General features: G+C 45.6%; 1 protein-coding gene across 2 annotated transcripts in view; it reads right to left on the bottom strand.

The window, feature by feature from the left end:
- Positions 1–404: 404 nt before the first annotated feature.
- Positions 405–19,678, bottom strand: part of LOC142771930 (protein NEDD1-like) — a 108,825-nt gene continuing 89,551 nt past the window's right edge. For both annotated transcript variants that reach the window (XM_075873929.1, XM_075873928.1), the window contains 3 exons: positions 14,106–14,263; positions 7,656–7,844; positions 405–602 (listed from right to left, as the gene is read on the bottom strand). In XM_075873929.1, coding sequence (XP_075730044.1) covers positions 516–602; positions 7,656–7,844; positions 14,106–14,263 — 434 coding nt within the window. In that variant the 3' untranslated portion in view covers positions 405–515. The remainder of the gene's footprint in view (positions 603–7,655; positions 7,845–14,105; positions 14,264–19,678) is intronic.

Here is a 19,678-nt window from a genome sequence, read left to right as displayed (position 1 = left end):
GATCCCGGTGCTGTCACCATGCAATGATTCCGACGCACTACCATGCGTCTCTTCTAAAAATCTGAGCAAAAAATATGGACACGAAGTACATAACTTCACCGGGAGAGTCTGTCGGTATGCGCGTATGCACGATCAAGACAACTCGACGGCATGAATCCCAACTCTGAACTGACTTCATCATTCTTTTCTCTTTACTCTCCTCACCCACTCCTTCACTGCGTGATGAAAGCGTAGGCGAGGGGGAACTGCTTAGAACAATTGCCACAAACCCCTTACCTTCGGCCACTTAGCTTTTTTTGACTGCATGGTGACCATACCAAACTTTACTATCGATCAATTCACTATGAATTATGCAGTGGTCGACAAGTTGCACCAAAATCATGCAGAACAACAAAACTCAAAAATTTGCAGAATGGTCCATTTTTATTTATGTGTTTAATATAAAACGCGAGAATATCTTTATCACAGTCAAAACAAAATTTTAAGCATACATCATTTACAAGGCACAGAGTACACTAAACATCGTCACGTAGCTCGGCTATCTCCGCTCGCAGTGTTACCACTTCGTCGAACACTTCCTGAAGCATGGCTTGTGTGTCTTTCTGCAAAATAACAGATGGCTAATCGTTAAACAGCACTGAACAGTTAATTTCAATTCAAACAACATAACTTACCTAGCTTGTGCGGGCGAAAGTGTATTTCACTAGCCGACACTATAACTCACACTAACTGTAACCACATTTAAAAAGAAACATGCAAAAGAACTATCTAAAACTTTTGGCACTTACAAAGTGCTGTTGCAGGTGCAACCAAAAAAGAAAAAAAGAAGGAGGTGGGGGTGTGGGGGCACCCACGAGTGTACAGGAATACAAAACACACAACTGAGGCCCCCAAAAGGTGTGCTGGATGCACGCTCATTTGTATAGGGCATTTCATAACAATTGATTCTTTCTCTATGGTAAGCTTGTCGTTGATCATCCGTTTTTGATACAGCAATCTCATCTTTTATAGAAGTCTTTAGTCATTTCACAATGCCATATTTCACTGCAGCCAGGATACATACGAAAGCGAGACCATCATTGTTGCCTGCAGAAACTGCATAGGAAGTACACTCAGACCACATTATAACGAAATTGCAGCTTACACGAAAATAAGTTTGTTATATCTGAAAATTCGTTATAAAGCAAAAAATTCGTCAAAATTTGTTATTCATTATATTCTTAATACTATATACAATACAATTGTATGTTACATTTACTTTGTTATAGCTAACATTTCGTTATATCCGGGTTCATTATATAGGGGTCTGAGTGTATTGCACTGTTAAGCATGTGAATGGCAGTTAATGTTTAGTAATGAAGGAAGCACACTGAAAACAATCTAATCACTATTGATCCACCGCCAGTACCTCACGCAACAGAAAAACGTCCACCTCGGGCGTGAAGTAAACCCTTGCGCTGCTTCGCCGGAGGCGGCATCTTAGAAGGCGGCCGATCCATGCTGAACGATATTTAGCGCCTTTGTGCTATAATAATTGTGTCAAGCTGGTGGTTCTGGTCAGTCTCCGCTTGGCTCACCGTAAAGGTGAGTTACATCACGGGTAACGTGATGCGCCAGGGCAGATTATCTCCGCTGGAAGGCCATTGGTGGCAGCGTTGTTTATGGCCGCGCGGACGCATCGCCCCAGCGATCTTGTGACGCATCTGTTTGGGATTTCGCGCATGCGCAATACCGTCGCCCCAACGTCCTGGGTACGCAAGCTGCTTGGATACCCAGCACTAAAACTCTACTGCATCGCTGCCTAAATCGGTGCGCGGCGGTGTTCGAAGAATCGGCAGCCGTGGTCAAAAATCGTTTTGTTGCGCCGGCGGGTTTGCATGGCTTCACGAACTTCGATATTTCACGATTCATTCTGCGCAAATTAACAGCCGTTTTCCCGCTTCCACATGCACGTGGAAGGCACGCTGGGCTGAGTGCGAAGTGAGCGAGAACAAGTCCTAAACACGAAACGAATCAGAGTCGGTGGGGTAGCGTACGCGCGTGCATTAGACGCAAGCTATCGAATACAGTCGGTGGCCGACGATGTTGGCAAATGGTCTTGTCACTCCAGGCCGTCGACGTCGACAGTACTATGGATCAAAAACGGGGTACATGGCCAACCGGTCTTTGAAAGATCGGTGGCAGAGTGAAAACACGGGCCTCGTCTGGCAATGCAGAATGCTCAGAGTAGCGGGGGGTGGGGGAGGGACAACGGACGGAGGGGTGCGTAACAAAAGCGGTCGGAGAGAGAGGCAACTAGGGGTGCGCGAAGGCAGGGTCGGCGTTTATCAATAAGAATGTATGGGCACCTCGTCGATGCCTGATCAATGGTCGGAATTGGTTTCCCGGGAAGTCGGCAGACCGCTGACTCCGTTGGCTGAAACCGATCGGCGACGCTCGGAGACGTTCGTTGTAAGTGCGATTTTGTGCCATTGAACCAATGTATATTTTCACGTCACGAGGATATTGATCGTTTTAAGCGAAGGCTCATTTTAAGTAAGGCCGTTATATGTGGGCTCGACTGTATCGTGATTTGTTTACTATCACATGAAGAGACTAATGTCATGCCACATGAAGAGACGAAAACGACATTGTCAGTTGAATGATTTCCGAAAACTTATTCACATTATATTTCAGATCAAATGCATAGTCTCCACACCGGGGCCTTGTTAGGGAGATGGCCGATGTAATTCGTCTACTTTAATGTGCTTGGCTGTTGATTCTAACGTCGCGGGTTCGACCCCAGCAGCTAGGCTCGCATTTTGGTGGAGGCGAAATGCTATAGAGCTCCTTGTTGTGTGTTGTGTCAATGCACATTAAAGAACAGCAGACTGTCAAAATTTTCCTCCACGGCGTTTTTTATAATCATATCGTCGTTTTGGGACGCGAAACTTGAGGCATTATATTGTTACCAAATTCTGTAGTTCCAAAATATCTTACTTTAAACTAGAAGAGCTTATGACTGGTTTGAAAAACGACTAAACTACGTCGGTCACATTTCAGGCGCGTTGCCAGAATTTTTTTCCGGGAGAGGGGGGACCACCCCCTGGCTATGCCCGTGTCATGTTTATTTTTGCTCTGCTTGTTGTTGCCTGTATCGCGGGGGTTAATTGTCCAATTGCACGTGCTTTGATGCACCACCATGCTTCAGTTGAATGTCACCATGCCCCGTCACATTGTCGGCAATGTTGGTTTTCAATTCGCTCTCTGCTTCACTATTGACTTGGCTTCGTTTCTTTTGGGGAGCTGTGCCAAACTATGTGAAACCGCTTGGTTTATATTCTTCCAACAGCTTTTCATTGGTAAAAACGTATTTTCGAGAATACACGAGTGTTTCACGCAAGTTTAAATAAAGCTGTATTTCTTCCGAAGTCTCAGAAGGGCTAAGGCAATAGTTATTATATTATTATGGTATTTATTTTCATTCTGTGACAATAGACATGTAAAACGACTTTGAGTTCACTTAGCGTCATTCGTTGTAAATCACGTCAGATGGACCGTGTGACAAGGGTATCAAAAACGGTATGAGTGCACAGCTGACGCAAACCTTTTCGAATAGGGTGGGGTCATGCACCTTGAAGAATACGAGAAAAAGACTCCATGAACGCCGTCTTCACTCGTTACTCGCCACTGTTTCTTTTCGCACGCTTTTATTAAATAAATTCTGCATTTGGTGTATAATCAATAACTTACATTAAATGTTAACGAAAAAGTAATGACGTTACTTTTTCATGGTAACTGTAAATGTAACAAGTTGCTTAGTAAACTATGTAACTGTAACAAGATTACTTTTTTGGCTTAGGTAACTGCAACTGTGATACTTTTTGCCAGTAAATGTGCCCATGACCAGTGCTATGTACTAGGAGGAAGCCCCTCCCCCCCCTCTTATAAAATTTAAATAACGTGCCAGTGGCTGCAAAAGTGTATAAGATCTGCAGCGCATGGCGGAGCAACAAAAAACTGCCCTACTGCGTCACCTGCCGAGATGCAACATGACGTTGAGGCCGTGGCCTCAGTGATTAGCATTGGCGCATTTCAACAATGCGCTCTTGCCGCATATAATCATTTAGGCCGGGCCCAGCAGCATGCCCAGCTGTAGGCAGCATGTTCAGCTGGAGACGACATAGAACCTCCCTACCGAGCCAACCAGTCAATCGCACTGCACGCTACATTTTCATATGATTAGTACATTGAAAATGTCTATCAAAATGCCATTGTATGCATGTAAATGCGATTACCTCTAATTTTCTGATCAACACTTTTCGGAGAGTCGGCGCACCTTCAGGCTCAAATGAGCCAACAGCATTCAGTCAAAAACATAACTTATTGAAGGAATATGTAAAATTCTCGCTTCCTTTTCCTGTGAAATTCAAGAATGAGCTATGAGAACGTTCCCAATGCTGCATTCCCGACCTGCAAGAAAGTGAACTGTGCTAATGAACTACTAAATCAAGGAGATGCATTTCTTTTTACTTGGTTGTACCATATATTCATAAGCGTTAACTGATGGATGTATTTGTGACTTGTTCAAATGACAACATCATAGCGCATGAATGTTTCATAAGTTAAAGTTCTGCAAACAGGGGTGAAACAGGGCACATGGGTTTGAGAGCAGTCCTTGGAGCAGGCAAAAATGCTTTTTTTATCTGGCTTGAAAAATCCAGAAAGATGTTTTGGAGCAGGCTTCGAGCAGCGAGAAGTGCCTTTTCGAGCAAGTTTAGAACAGTAGAAATATTCAGAGCAAACTCAGCCCCGTTCAAAGCACTTGTGAAGCAACGTTTATTTAATGCTGCATTTTTCCAACATTCAGGTTAATTCTGCAATAGCCTCATTATTGTAATAGAAATTATATGGACACTCCAGACAGGTTTTTTGCTGTTGGCGTCACATTATAAAAAACAGCATTAGCGGAATGGTGAAGCTGTCAGCAGATACCATGGACCTTATCACGTCATAGAACAAACTTCCGCTGTTAACTACCTCATCAAACCCCTCACGGCCACTGTGGACCTGCGACGCCGAGGCCGCAAAATCGTACATGTGTATCGCCTCAAACCATATCACGAACCACTTGTCCTCACGACACCTTAGAACACTTACTTGGCACCATCTTCAGCGAGAGACAAAAATGTAATGATGAATGTAGTGGGTCATGCAAATCTCGGTAAACACATTGTCAGTGCTAAGCAGCAGACACTCGGCCCGGACGGACTGTCGCTGATTTCGCTAGCTAGGCCTACGCTCCTACCTGGTCTCGAATAACAGTTTTGACTGTCTCAGTTCTTTATTATAAAGCAATGAGTTCGATAGCAAGAAATCGTAAGGCTCAACTTGTAAGTTACAACAAATTGTATCTCTCTTAGATACGATATCGCATAACTCTACAAAACGCTGATGGAAGAGAATACAGCCTTGCCTGGGAGAGATGTTCTTCTCGCAGTCTCTTCGCGTTTAGGGCACTGCCCGTAGAAGAGTTCCTGAGCTACTTGGGCTGATGCCTGCCGTGATCGCGCGTGCATAGCGATCGCAACCACACCTTTAAGATCTAAGTGCGCAGCTGCTCCTGGAGCGATCCCAGCCTTTGCGACACCGAAACTACTATAACCGTTTCAATGAAACAAAGACAATGTTTCAGCCACATTTCTGGGCATGGCGCTTGATGAATATTCGCACTTTGAAGCTTAATCATGGTACTACGGTGCAGTACGGCACTAACAGACGAGTCACCATTGTGTGCCAAACTTGTTTACCTGTGCCATCCTGCAAAGCAGGATGGCACAGGTAAACACGTTTGGCACACAATGGTGCAGCTGTTCCAATGGTGCAGCTGTTCACAATGGTGCAACTGTTCTAATCTTTCATGGAATATGCACGTAGAATATGTAAGTAACAATGCTAACCGCATGCTTGGTTACCTGTGTCGAAACTTTTCCTCTGCCCTATCGTCAATCAAGTTAACACTCTACGAAACATTGGTAAGATCAAAATTAGAGTACGCATGAGCCATATGGGACACAACTCATGCCATTCTCATTGAAACCCTCGAAGCCATTCATAATCACGCAGCGCGTTTCATCTTATGAAATTATTCACATCATTCCAGTGTCACATTCATGAAAAACACCTTAAACTTGCCTGACCTTTCGTTGCGCCGCACATTGTCTCGCCTTGACCTTTTTTCACAAAATCTATCATTTTAACAGCCATTTGAAGGGCGCCCTATTTCATCAACCTAGTTTCATATCACCGAGGATCGATCATCACTATAAGGTGGGTCTACCATCCTGTCACACCAGATTGTGCAATGACTCATTTGTTCCTAGGAAAAGCGCCACCTGGAACCACCTTCCCGCCTACATCGCCTGCATAATGGACGAAAAAGATTTCAAGCTTGCCGTACAAGATGCCCTGTAACTTCTTTTTTTCTTTTTACTGCACTTATAAATTATTGTTTTCCCCACTCCTTTCTGTAGTGCCTTCAGGCCTTGAAAGTATCTTTAATAAATAATAAATAAATAAATCTGTTTGGGGCTGTAGCAGGGTCCAAAAGTCGGCTTTGCCACAATTCTGATGTGTTCTGGGGTGAACCAGGTAAAACAAATATGAAAGAGTGGCTACCGCGACACGGTGCGGTGATGTCTTCACAGATAAGCACCGGGGATGCTTGGAGGTGCGATGGTGGCAGGTGGCAAACTCAACAGTGCAACTTAATCGCTGACAATTCTTTATGATAAGCATCTTCAGGTAACTGCTTGTTAGTGCATGAGGCCCAGCAAAATTGTAAACATACTGCATCCTTTTGATGGGCGACAACCCTAATGTACCAAGCCACTGTTACCGATTCTTCTTTAAGCGAGACCGCTGAATGCGTTGCACAGACTCGTTGCTTTGAGGAAAATAAAGCCGCATTGTAGAGCCCATGTGCAGTCAGGAACTGAGTGGGCATAACAAATACCTTCATGGCAAATGCTAGCAAGCACCCCAGCATTGACAGTATTAACGCAGTTGGCGATGTGCTGCACACAACTAGGAACGATTGACTGCACACGGCGTGCGTGTCTGCGTGAGATTTTTGTACAGTAGCGCTTCGGTGACGTGCACACACGAATCGGAGAAAGTCGGACATCCTCCTCTCCCACCACAGACTTTGAGTTCCGCGCCTTCGTTTCCAAACTCTGCATGACAGAGAGCCGTAACTTAATCTGCGCTTAGCTGGTATCAGCGCCGCTCATCAGAAGACACAAATTTGCGATCGGCGGTGGGCACATAGTTAGGCGAGATTTACAGCACATACCAAATGTATTCCCAAGAGCCTGGGCGCTCACCAAAACGCCTCATAAGTGCACTGGGAGCCACTGAAGCTATTTCGGCCGGCAATTTGACCACTTGAGCGGAGTGAAGACGTACGAGTTCATTTTCTTGAACTGCCCTATCTTTCCGACGATTTTACAGTCCCTAGAGAGTCCGAAAAATCCACAGTTGACTGTAGCACAGTGCCATATATTCAGGTTTCACTACATACCGTTATCCCACATGCTGTAAATAGAAAGAAGGTAAGAGAAAAGCACATAGCACTTGCGCTTTTCCCAGACTAAGCACAAGAAGTCAATAAATACCATGAATGAGTGCTGCATCATTGTCATTTGCATGTGGATACGGAGCAAGTGGCCATCTATGCGATCGAAGTGGTCATCCGTGCGACGTGTGTGTGCATCAAGGCGCCGTTCCAGGTCTGACAGCCTGCTTTCTATGAGACCCATGCTTCGTAGTGCCAGTGCAGAATCATCAGCATGCCTCCCCACATCCTACGAAGATGAACAGGTAAAAGGGAGAAGACCATCATACACAGCTGCAAGGAGCGACAGCCCCCCTCAGTTACATAAACACAATGTTGTTCATTTCACTCAATATGATTTCTGCCAAATATAATTGATCGAGCTTGCTCATCTTGCTCAAGAATAGCTTGTAGTATTACAAAACTTTAAAAAGTAGGAAACACACTCAAACTTCTTTATAACAAACCCGTATATAGCGAATTATCAGTTATAATGAAGTGAGGAATGACTCTGGCTTAGGTAGAGGGCTACAAATATATGTTTATAACATATTTTCGAACACAATGTATTTTCATTGCAGGTTTGACTTCATTATAATGAGATTTAAGCGTTGTACTCCATTTTCAGACTTTTTTAAAGATATGCACCTTGTCTGACACAATGCCTTATCACTTACATTGGGAAAGTATAAATTTTATGGCATTGAAGGTGCACCGCATTCCTCAATCTCATTTTGTTTGCAATACTGAACACTCATTGCAATGATCGCAGCCTAATTTGTACATAATAATAATAATAACTGTTGAGGTTTAACGTCCCAAAAGCAGGATGATTATGAGAGATGCTGTAGTCGATGGAGGGCTCTGGAAATTCCCACCACTGGGGGTTCTTCAACGTGCAGCTAAATTTAAGTAGATGGGTCTAAAGCATTATTCGCCTGCATTGCAGCTTCGTTCTTGAGCAAAAAGAGTAAAATGCGGCACTCTCCAAATGAGACTTTTGGGACCAATTCTCCTTATTTTATATTACCAAGGCCAAAGAACAGTGATCACAATGCTAAATGTACAATCTATATAAATTATGCCCATTTATTTCCTGTGGACAGTTCAAGTAGAATATAAATACACATTTAGAAGCAATTTCAATCAAGAAATAAAGAAAAAGACCTAAAGCAAAACTCCACTAGGGAGTACTGTGTGCTGAAGTCCCAAGTCTGATGGAAATTCATCTGGTAAGGAAGAGGATGGCAATTGAAAGACACCAGCTGCAACTATTCAAATAAAAAGGAAAATGTTCTGGCTCAGCATGACTCTCAGCAAGACATTTCAGAAGAAGGAGAAAAGAAATGACACATAACGCGAAAAAGTGGTGATGCACGATGAACCCTTCAAACGCAACGGGGCTCGCACTCGCACCATTCATATAGTCTCGCAGCTTGTTCTCTGCTGCCGTTGGTAGAATGTGAAGCAATCAAACTCTTTCAAAACAACTCTAAGATAATGATGCTCCCTGCCAACTAAGGCAATGTTGCAGTGCTACTTGACAGCACTAAGTACTATGACAAAGTGACGGCTTCACTTGGAGGGCGCAGCAACGCATAGAGGACCCTACACTGAAGCTGTAACAGGACTTTCAAAAGCTTCTTTCAGGCATGTTTCGTTGCATTCCACCTCAACACAAGGCCTCCTGCTGCTATCTTCTGTGCCATAATGGTTCTACGCAAGCCTTGTCAATTGCCCGAAACTCATAAGCTCAAGGCGCCAATGCACCCCATTATGAAGCGCACTCGCTCAAGCTTTCACAAGCTGTCTGGGTACCTGCATCGCATGTTGCTACCCCCTGTGAACAGAAGCAAAACATATATCCACAACTTCGATAATTTCATAGACTAGCTACGAGACATCGCACTCGAGGGTTACAATATTCTAGCCTCTTTTGACGTCCAGTCTTTACTCACCAGCATACGTACAGGTATGGTGGTGAATGTTGGTGGAGGCAAAGATGGTTCAGCTTAGATAGAGTATGACATAGCAAGCAATGGAAATGAAAAATGATGGGTGGAACCTAATGGACAAAAAAAAAGGACCAGAGTGGGTCGGGGAACAAACCGTTGTTAAGGACATCCTAGTCAAAATCAAAAAGAAATGAACATGAACAGGGCATGTAGAGTGTAGGCAGGATAACCACTGGTCACTGAGAGTAACCCACTGGATTCCCAGAGAAAGCAAATGCAGGGGGAAGAGGGAAAATCATGTGGGCAAACGAGGTTTAAAAGTTTGCGGGTATAACGAGACAGCAGAAGGCACAGGATCGTGGTGACTGGCAGAGTATAGCAGAGGGCTCAGCATCGCAGTGGGCGTAGTCAGAATTAGGATGATAATACTACGGGCTTGGCAGTTGATGCAAATCTCAGCCCTCGAAATGGACACTACCCTGCCCTAGCTTACACAAACTGACGTCTAGGATCTGCGGCACCTCTTGAAGTTTTGTCTCGAGAACATGCATTTCATGTTCGAAAATTGTTCACGTGATCGAATTCCAGCTGCGGCGGCTACGTTTTCGATGGAGGCGAAAATGCTGTAGGCTCGTGTGCTCAGGTTTGGATGCACGTTAAAGAACCCCAGGTGGTTGAAATTTCCAGAGCCCTTCACTATGGCATCTTTCATAATCATATGGTGGTTTCGGGATGTCAAACCCACACATCGATAAAAAAATTTTGAAAAAAAGTTCCAGAGTTTCTTTTACAAGCCTGTACATAGGACTGAAGTACATCCCGCTGTCTCCGTAACGGCAGCAAATCTCGCAATGGAGGATCTTAAACAATGCAAACTGCTCTTTTCGTCCTGCACCCAAAAATTCTTCTACATTGTGTGGAAGATTGTTTCAGCATAGTCAAGTAGGCACTTGTTGCACTTACAGAACACCCAAAGGGCATTGATGCAGCAATATAGTTTACCACAGAGAAGCAGCAGCACGACTTTCTTCCTTTTCACGACGTTCACGTAAAACGCAAAAGAAGAAGAGCGTTACTGAGTTTCTACAGAAAAACAATCACATCAGCCATTATATGCATTTCAATTCTGTGAACCCTGCTTCCCACAAAAGGTTCGCTCGCTTGTTGGTCTTGAAATGAGAAATTTGGATCTCTCCCACGTCGGCTACCTCGCCTCATTTGTGCGCTCTGTGGAATGTCATGGCACACTCTGCACATCGTGATAAATCAAGCACAAGGAAATGTGTAGCCTAGTGCGAATAGTGAATTTTAGGTTGGAAGCAAATTCAAAGCAATCAGTAATCTTGGTCGAATAATGCGATTCAAATTCGAATAGTAATGTCACATGTTATACAAGAAAATCAGCAGATTTTTCATAAACCAAAAAACCTGCACAATATCTATTTTTTTGAAAATTGAAACAAGGCCTGTGCAAATGCCATTCTTTTAGAAAAAGTTCAAAGAAAGTGGAAACAACTTTGAATAGCAGCTGAATTTGACTTTCGATAGAATGCAAGTGATAACCTGTAAAACATTTAACGTTTTAAAATTTACTAGGAGGAAATAGGATGCCATAATAAGCCCTTAAACTTAGAAAATAATGAAGTGGTGCGAGGGTAGTATGCTCACTTAACCTTGCAGTGGAGCTTCACGGTAGGACGAATTTCCCCTGGATAGGCATTTTCACGCCTTGGCATCCCTTTAAAGCAGTGAAACCACCTTTACAAAAAATTACATAAAGTCTAATGTACATTTGAGTAGGTGCTTTCTTAACTTAGCATCTCTCTACTTCAGCGAAACCACCATTCCAGGGGGTTACATTCGGATTAATAATACTTATTCGTTTATTTTGAATACTTCAAAAATTTTCAACAATTAAAATTCAAATCGAGCTTACTTCATTCATTTGAATATTCAAGGCATTGAAATATTTGCACAAGCCTAGATATGCTCCTTTGTGCCACATGTTCCTGAGATCAGCGAGCCTTTCTGACGTGACCTACAATATTCAGCAATATTCCAATGAGCAAGCTGAGGCCTTCCTTTGTGAAGACGAAAGACAATCCGCCAAACCAAAAATTTCCTGGTGTTGCCTACAACAACCCGTGCTTAAGAAAATAGTGAAAATTACGCTGGCAAGACTGACAACTTTTAGCAAAGTCTCAAGCAGAACATACAAGACGTAAGAAAAAAAGAAAGAAAAAAATTTCGTCATACACTCTGGTCGCACATACAGAAGCAATCAGCCTGAAAATAGACAAGAATAATGCAAAGATAACGGAAATAAAAATTCTCTGATGATTAGGACACCGCCTAATGCACATTTAGAGCGCAACTTTGTGTTGGGCAAGGTCAACCATGCTTGAAGTTTGGACTTTCCACACAGTATCGACTTCGCCATAGATCAATGCTGCGGACAAAACCGTGTCGATGCAAACAAAGATATCATCGGCGCAGTTCTGAAGGCACGTGCTCAAATTGAATACGGAACTACCGTTTGCCGCAATCTCTGCGCAGAAAACCAGTAGCGATTGTCGCGTTCTTCAATAGTGAATACGATCTGAAGGTGTGCAGGTGACACAGCCACAGACTAGAGGCAATAAAGTCGTTAAATGGCACAAAGCGCTAAGGCTTTTTTGTCGTACGCTTATGGCTAGGTAGTGCGAAGCTTAGGCAGAGCTTCGGCACTTCCAGTTGCAGTTTTCATTTGGCCGCTAGCAAAGCATTCGCATGCTTGATTGTGGCGCTGTGCACTCAGCACGCTCCAAGGGTCGTTTGAATATTGTATTTTTTTGTGTACAACCTGCCCATGCAAATACCTGGCACCCTTGGGTGCAAACCGCGGGAGAAAGAAAAAAAAAAATACCCGCATATTGACCCAAGGCTGCTTTCTTTGCATTACTGTGAAAGCGTGCCATGAAGCCAGCTTGCACACCAAACCTCAACTTAAGCTCTAAATTTTCTGTATATTTTGATCGTGTTACACGCGATAAAATAGGTACATTCACTCGGTGTGCGGGCAGCATCATCGGAGTTGGTGAGAGTTCGCTGCATGCGCTTGCTGGGATTCTACAGCGAATTGCTTCGCATGTCTTGTCAATTTTGTTGTGCCGGGGATTGACTGTACTTATTGTACAACCTTAAGTAAGCACGAATAGCTTGTGCTCAATAAACAAAACAGACTACAACTCTGCACATATAATTGCTCATTTATAGGTCACGTTGAACTCTCTTGGAACCACCAGGGTCAGTGTAGTGACAGATTATAAAAAAACTTTTTTTTATTATTATTCTGTGACCACTGCTTGTGCCAAGAAACAATCAGTGCACCTCTGGAGTGAGTATTACAGTAAGGACAACTAGCTTTATGTGTCATTATCATCATCAATTAAAGTACGCCCACTGCAGGGCAAAGGCCTCTCCCATGTTTCACCTCAATTAACTTGGTACTCTGGTTGCTACGACTACGATGTCTCTGGAAACTTTGTAATCTCACCTGCCGACCCAACTTTCCACCGCTTCTTGTGCGCCTGACGCCTAATTGAATCCTGCCTTCCTTTTAATGATTAGGGGTCACTCGTGTTGCCCTCTCACTAAATGCCCAGTCCACTTTTTTTATTTCGACAACGGTAAAATATAGAGCAAAGCGCAGAGTTTTGGAGTATATGCAGTGAACAATGTGACATCGCTCTCTGCTGATCACTTCACTGCACACACAGCATGTAACAGTGTTCATACAGGTTTCCGAAGCAAAACTTCAAGGATATTCAAGGACTTTTCCAGGAGCCGTTGCAGGTTTTTCAATGTCTCAAAGCAGCATGCAAACTAGAAATTTTTTTGTCTAAAATCTTCAAATATGGCTAGCTTTATTATACTTACGTAAATGGACATCAGTAACTAAATAAACATCACAATTATAAAAAAAAGTCTAGAAGTCTTGATAGGCTCTCAAGAACAACACGCACTGAATGCTTACAGGAGTGTATGAGATTATAAGAATGATTGAGATCGCATTCATTTCTACACCGCACCGACAGACAAACTGAATTTTTTTCCCAACGCACTTCTGCAAAACAGAATCATGCGCGCTCATGTTAAATTACTGTTTATGAACTAGCGAGTTCGTCAGGTCAACAGCGATCTACCACATTAAAGAGGCTGAAAACGTCAACCTGGGGAGTGCACTGCTCAGGAAATTCAAGGATTATAAAGGACGAGAAAAAAATTCCAGGACTTTCAAGGGCCTGGAGAACCTGTTTTTCAAATTCAAGGGTTTTCATGGATTTCAAGAACCTGTCCGAACCCCGGCGTAAACTGCAGCAAAATCATCACCTAGGTCCAAACTCTTTTGAAATGAAACGGGGCATCTCTCAAGTCTACCATGCATAAAATAAATGACCGAAGCATGCAAGAAAATAACCAGAAAATTCCACCAAACCAACTGCTTTTGGAAGACCGCTCAAGCTAGGCTTCAAGCAGCGAAATTAAGAAAGAAAGCCGTGAGACCTACTACTGACCATAGCGGCTGCTTTGCCCGCATTCTGAGGGTCTCCCGAGGATTCCTTTGAAGCCGATAGCACTGAGTTGATCAAAGCCGAAGAATCCTTTATGCTTGCGGGACTATTGTGCAATGGGGCCTCGGTTCCATTTACAGCAAGAGACTCCCGTGCCGACACTGGAAGGCAAGGAAAAAAGTATTCTCATAAAAGCATTCTCACGACATTCACCCTCATATTCTAAAACAATCTTTAGCTCTAAACTCTCTTTTCACTCAGGCAATAATTGTCACAGGTTTATTTTTTTTAGGTTGCAATTAGGGCCTATTGGTCTGCCAACAGAATGTACAGAGTTCACGACTCAGACAGACGAGATACATAAAAACAAGACACAAAGTTCGAAAATTACACACCCTCCTACACACATGCCACTAACACATGTACGTATGTCTCGAGAGTCTGCATTAGACATGAGCACTAGGGTTGAAAGGCGGGCTAGTTGGTATTATAGATTAACACTGAAATATTGACATCGCAAACAAACGGGATGCAAATGCGCTCGTTTGTCTGCTCCATTACATCGCGTCGGTTAGTACTACTAATATTTCGACAAGTGCACTACCGCTCAAATGCACTATTTATTTTTTGCGATAGAAGTGTCTTTTTACTTTTTTGGAGCATCCTTAGGGGCAGGAGAAGTACTGCATCGGAGCAGCCATAAGTGTTTTCGGAGCAGAAAAAATGCTGGTTTGTAGAAGCTATTGGTGTTTAAGAAACAGATTAAATTGGCCATACATTAATTGCAATGTTCAGCATTGTCAAAGCAACTCATGAATATTAATATTGATACAAAACAGCCGCTAAACACGGCTGCATGAAAAAGGAGGACGAAGTGGGTTTTTCATTGGATGCTGGTCTGACGCCATCTTGCTCGTCGGGTTCTGTGCGCTGTAAATAGATTATTAAACAAGTTACTCGTAACATTATTGGTGGAGGTGGACGACCCCCGTACCTCGATGGAGACGCGCAGCGGTCGCACCATCGGCGACCTTTCGACTGCTGGTACTTCCTCTACGCCGCCCTCATCAGTCCAAGCCACCACCTACGTCACACTACCGCACCTCCGGGATCCCGGCACTTTCTCCGGTGATGGTACGATCGATCTCGACACTTGGCTGAAGCGGTACGAGCGCGTCAGTGCTACTCACCGATGGGATCCCACGCTCATGCTCGCCAACGTGCTTTTCTACCTGGACGGCACTCCCCGAACATGGTTTGAAAGCCACGAAGCCGACATAACGAGTTGGGATCTCTTCAAAGAAAAGATACGTGACCTGTTTGGCGATTCATCTGGTCGTCAGCTCGCTGCGAAGAAGACTCTTGCCACACGGGCCCAGTCTTCTACCAAATCGTACGTCTCTTACATTCTTGACGTCTTGGCCCTTTGTTCCAAGGCCGACCAGTACATGTCGGAAGACGAAAAGGTTAACCACGTCTTGAAAGGCATTGCTGACGATGCTTTCAACCTGCTTGTTTTTAACAACGTCTCGAGCATCGACACAATCCTTAAAGAATGCCGACGTCTCGAACAAGCTAAAGCCCACCGCGTAGCCCAAAGCATCGTGCGCCTTCCGAACACAGCGGCCACTTCTTCGTGTGACGACGCCTTCCACCAGGCCCCTCGATGTGACAACCTTACACGCATCATTCGTCGAGAGGTCGAGGCAGCACAACCGCTAGCCACGCCATTACCGACGCCTGCGCCTTCCCCGACCACGATCTCTTTAATACAAGCGGTCGTTCGTCAAGAGCTCTCGAATGTCGGCCTACATCCTGTTCCTGCCGTATACTCTGCTGAGCCTTCTTATCGTACCCCTTCTGCACCTCGCATACAATGCAATCCGTCCGAATGGCGTACTCTTGATGACAGGCCCATATGTTTTAACAGTCGACGCGTTGGTCATATCGCTCGTCACTGCCGCAGCCGCTGGGCTCCACCGTCCCATTATGCACCTCAGTATCACACCACTTCTGCTCGCCAGTCGTCCCCACCACTTTCTCCATCAACGCCGACCACATTTTCCGCTCCTACAGCACGTCTGAGCAGACCTCGCTACGACCGGTCACCGTCCCCTGCTCGTCGTCAGTCCCGGTCGCCCCCACAACGCCGTGCTGCCTCCTTGACCTATTCGCAGCATCTCCGACCGGAAAACTAGGCCGTGCAGCTTCTGGAGGTGGAGCTGCGTTGACGACCTTCGTAAGAAATCCTCTATTAACGTTAACAACGAACCGGAACCTTTTGGACGTTACTGTCGACAATGTTCGTGTCAGTGCATTGATAGATACTGGCGCGCATGTGTCCATTATGAGTGCTAACCTTCGCCGCCGACTTAGAAAAGTTGTCACACCCGCCCTCAACCGAGCTGTACGAGTCGCTGATGGAGGAACTGCTGCAATTCTTGGCATGTGCTCTGCGCGAGTGTCTATTGGGGAGAGAAGCACTGTCGTTCTTTTCGCCGTTATCGAACAATGCCCTCATGAACTCATTCTCGGTATGGATTTTCTAGCCACGCACTCTGCCCTCATAGACTGTTCAGCTGGCTCTCTCCATCTCGATTTACCCCTCTTTTCCGACCCAACCAGCCCACCGCAAACCAGCCTCTGCTGCATTGATTTCACGCGCCTCCCTCCTAACTCTATCACACATGTCGACTTATCCTCCACGCCGCCAGTACCTGATGGTGATTACATGGTGGCCCCGATTCCTGCAGTGATGCTTACGCATGGGGTTGCTGTGCCACATATGATTCTGACGATTAAGAGAAACCGCACCTTCCTTCCACTGGTCAACTTTTCACTCACCACCCAAGTTCTGCCACAGGGTATCTCCCTGGCCAAAATTACTGCTCTCCAAGATGACCATGTCGAGCCCTTCAGAGTTGATGATTGCTGCAGCTTAGTCAGTGGTTCCACTCCATCACGTTCTTGGGGCGCCGACATCGAGCGAATGGTGTCATCGGACCTCACGTCTGAGCAAGCTGCAGCGCTTTGCCACGTTCTTGAGGGCTATCGTAGCATTTTCGACTTTGCCAGCAACTCTTTGGGCCAAACGACCATTGTCACCCATCGCATAAATACTGGTCATGCAACCCCCATTCACCGACGCCCCTACCGTGTGTCGGCGTCGGAGCGTGCAATATTACAACATGAAGTCGGCAAAATGCTTGCGAAAAACATTATCGAGCCTTCATGCAGCCCCTGGGCTTCTCCAGTCGTCCTTGTTAAAAAGAAAGATGGAACATGGCACTTTTGTGTCGATTACCGTCACCTTAACAAAATTACCAAAAAAGACATTTATCCTTTACCTCGCATCGACGACGCCCTCGACTGCCTGTACGGTGCCACTTATTTTTCAACTATTGACCTTCGGTCAGGGTACTGGCAGATAGCCGTCGACGAGATGGACCGGGAGAAGACCGCATTCATCACTCCCGATGGTCTTTATCAGTTTAAGGTGATGCCCTTTAGACTCTGCAATGCACCAGCCACATTTGAAAGAATGATGGACTCATTGCTCCAAGGGCTGAAATGGTCCACCTGCTTGTGTTACCTTGACGATGTTATTGTCTTTTCGCCCACATTCGACTCGCATCTTGATCGTTTGTCAGCTATTCTGGACGTTTTTCGTCGAGCCGGACTCCAGCTTAACACCTCCAAGTGCCGCTTCGCTTGTCGTCAAATTTCCGTGCTCGGTCACCTTGTCGATGCTCAAGGCGTGCATCCAGACCCAGAGAAAATTCGCGCAGTCACGAACTTTCCCGTTCCGAAGACCACAAAGGATGTCCGCAGTTTTGTGGGGTTGTGCTCATATTTCAGACACTTTGTTAAGGACTTTGCGACCATTGCACGCCCACTCACAGACCTCTTGAAGAAAGACGCCTCGTTTATCTGGGGCCATGATCAAGCGTCATCGTTTTCGCAATTTACGACATTGCTTACAACGCCACCAATCTTGGCTCACTTTGATCCATTAGCCCCAACCGAGGTTCACACGGACGCCAGTGGACACGGCATAGGAGCTGTACTATTGCAGCAACAACGCGGACACGACCTTGTTATAGCCTACGCAAGTCGACTGCTATCTCCAGCCGAGCGCAACTATTCCATCACGGAGCACGAGTGCCTCGCCCTTGTATGGGCAGTCGCCAAGTTTCACCCATACCTGTACGGGCGCTCATTCCGTGTTGTCATGGATCATCACGCGCTCTGCTGGCTAGCCTCCCTGAAGGACCCCACGGGACGTCTCGCTCGTTGGGCTCTACGCCTTCAAGAGTACACGTTCTCTGTAATGTACAAAACAGGGCGATTACATCAGGATGCGGATTGTTTATCCCGCTACCCTGTTGACGAAGCAACCGATACTGACGCTATCACGGACGTTTTTTCCGTGTCGCAGCTGTTAAACATTGGCGAAGAGCAACGTCGGGATGCTTCTTTACGAGCCATCATTGACAAACTGGAGTCAACGCCTCGCGACCCGTCCCTATGAATGTTTTTAGTCAAAGACGGGATCCTATATCGCCGCAACCTTGATTCCTTCGGATCAGACTTACTTCCTGTCATCCCAGCGCACCTGCGTTCCACTGTCCTGCATCAACTACATGACGCTCCCATGACGGGCCATTTGGGCGTTTCTCAAACATACGATCGGGTACGACGTCGGTTTTTTTGGCCTGGACTTGCCCGCTCTGTTCGACGCTATGTCGCCGCTTGTGAGCCATGTCAGCGTCGCAAAACGCCGTCTGCCCTCCCAGCCGGCTACCTTCAGCCGATCGACGTTCCCAACGAGCCTTTCTTTCGAGTTGGTCTCGACCTGTTGGGCCCTTTTCCACTCTCCACAGCTGGAAATAAATGGATTGCTGTTGCCACGGACTACGCGATGCGGTACGCAATCACACGAGCACTCCCGACCACCTGCGCTACCGACGTTGCGGACTTTCTGCTGTACGACATAATACTAGTGCACGGTGCTCCCCGTCAACTTCTCACCAACCGTGGCCGCACGTTCTTATCAGCTGTCGTTCATGAAATCCTGAGGTCTTGCCATACCAAGCACAAATTTACTACTTCGTACCATCCCCAGTCAAATGGCCTCACGGAGCGCCTTAACAGGACCCTAACCGATATGCTTGCCAAATATGTTGCGCCAGACCACCATGATTGGGACATTCATTTGCCGTATGTGACGTTCGCCTACAACTCATCTCGTCACAACACTGCCTGATATTCGCCCTTCTATCTACTATATGGCCAGAACCCAACTCTACCTTTAGACACGTTACTACCTGCGGCCACTGAATATGCTGGTGAAGCCATTGCCCGTGCCGACCCCGCGCGCCAAGTCGCCCGTAACCGTCTACAGGCTTCACAGGCGCGCCAACAACAGCTCTACAATTCTCACCATAGGGACGTGCACTTTTCTCCGGGTTCTCTCGTGCTCCTCTGGTCACCTACCTGACGTGTGGGACTGTCGGAAAAACTGTTGTCGCCCTACACTGGACCATTCCGTATCGTTCGCCAAGTGACAGACGTTA

This window comes from Rhipicephalus microplus, chromosome 9 (assembly GCF_043290135.1).
Source record: "Rhipicephalus microplus isolate Deutch F79 chromosome 9, USDA_Rmic, whole genome shotgun sequence".
Lineage (NCBI taxonomy): Eukaryota > Metazoa > Arthropoda > Arachnida > Ixodida > Ixodidae > Rhipicephalus > Rhipicephalus microplus.
Note: the sequence above shows the minus strand (reverse complement) of the source record. Positions and strands in the feature narration are given on the sequence as shown.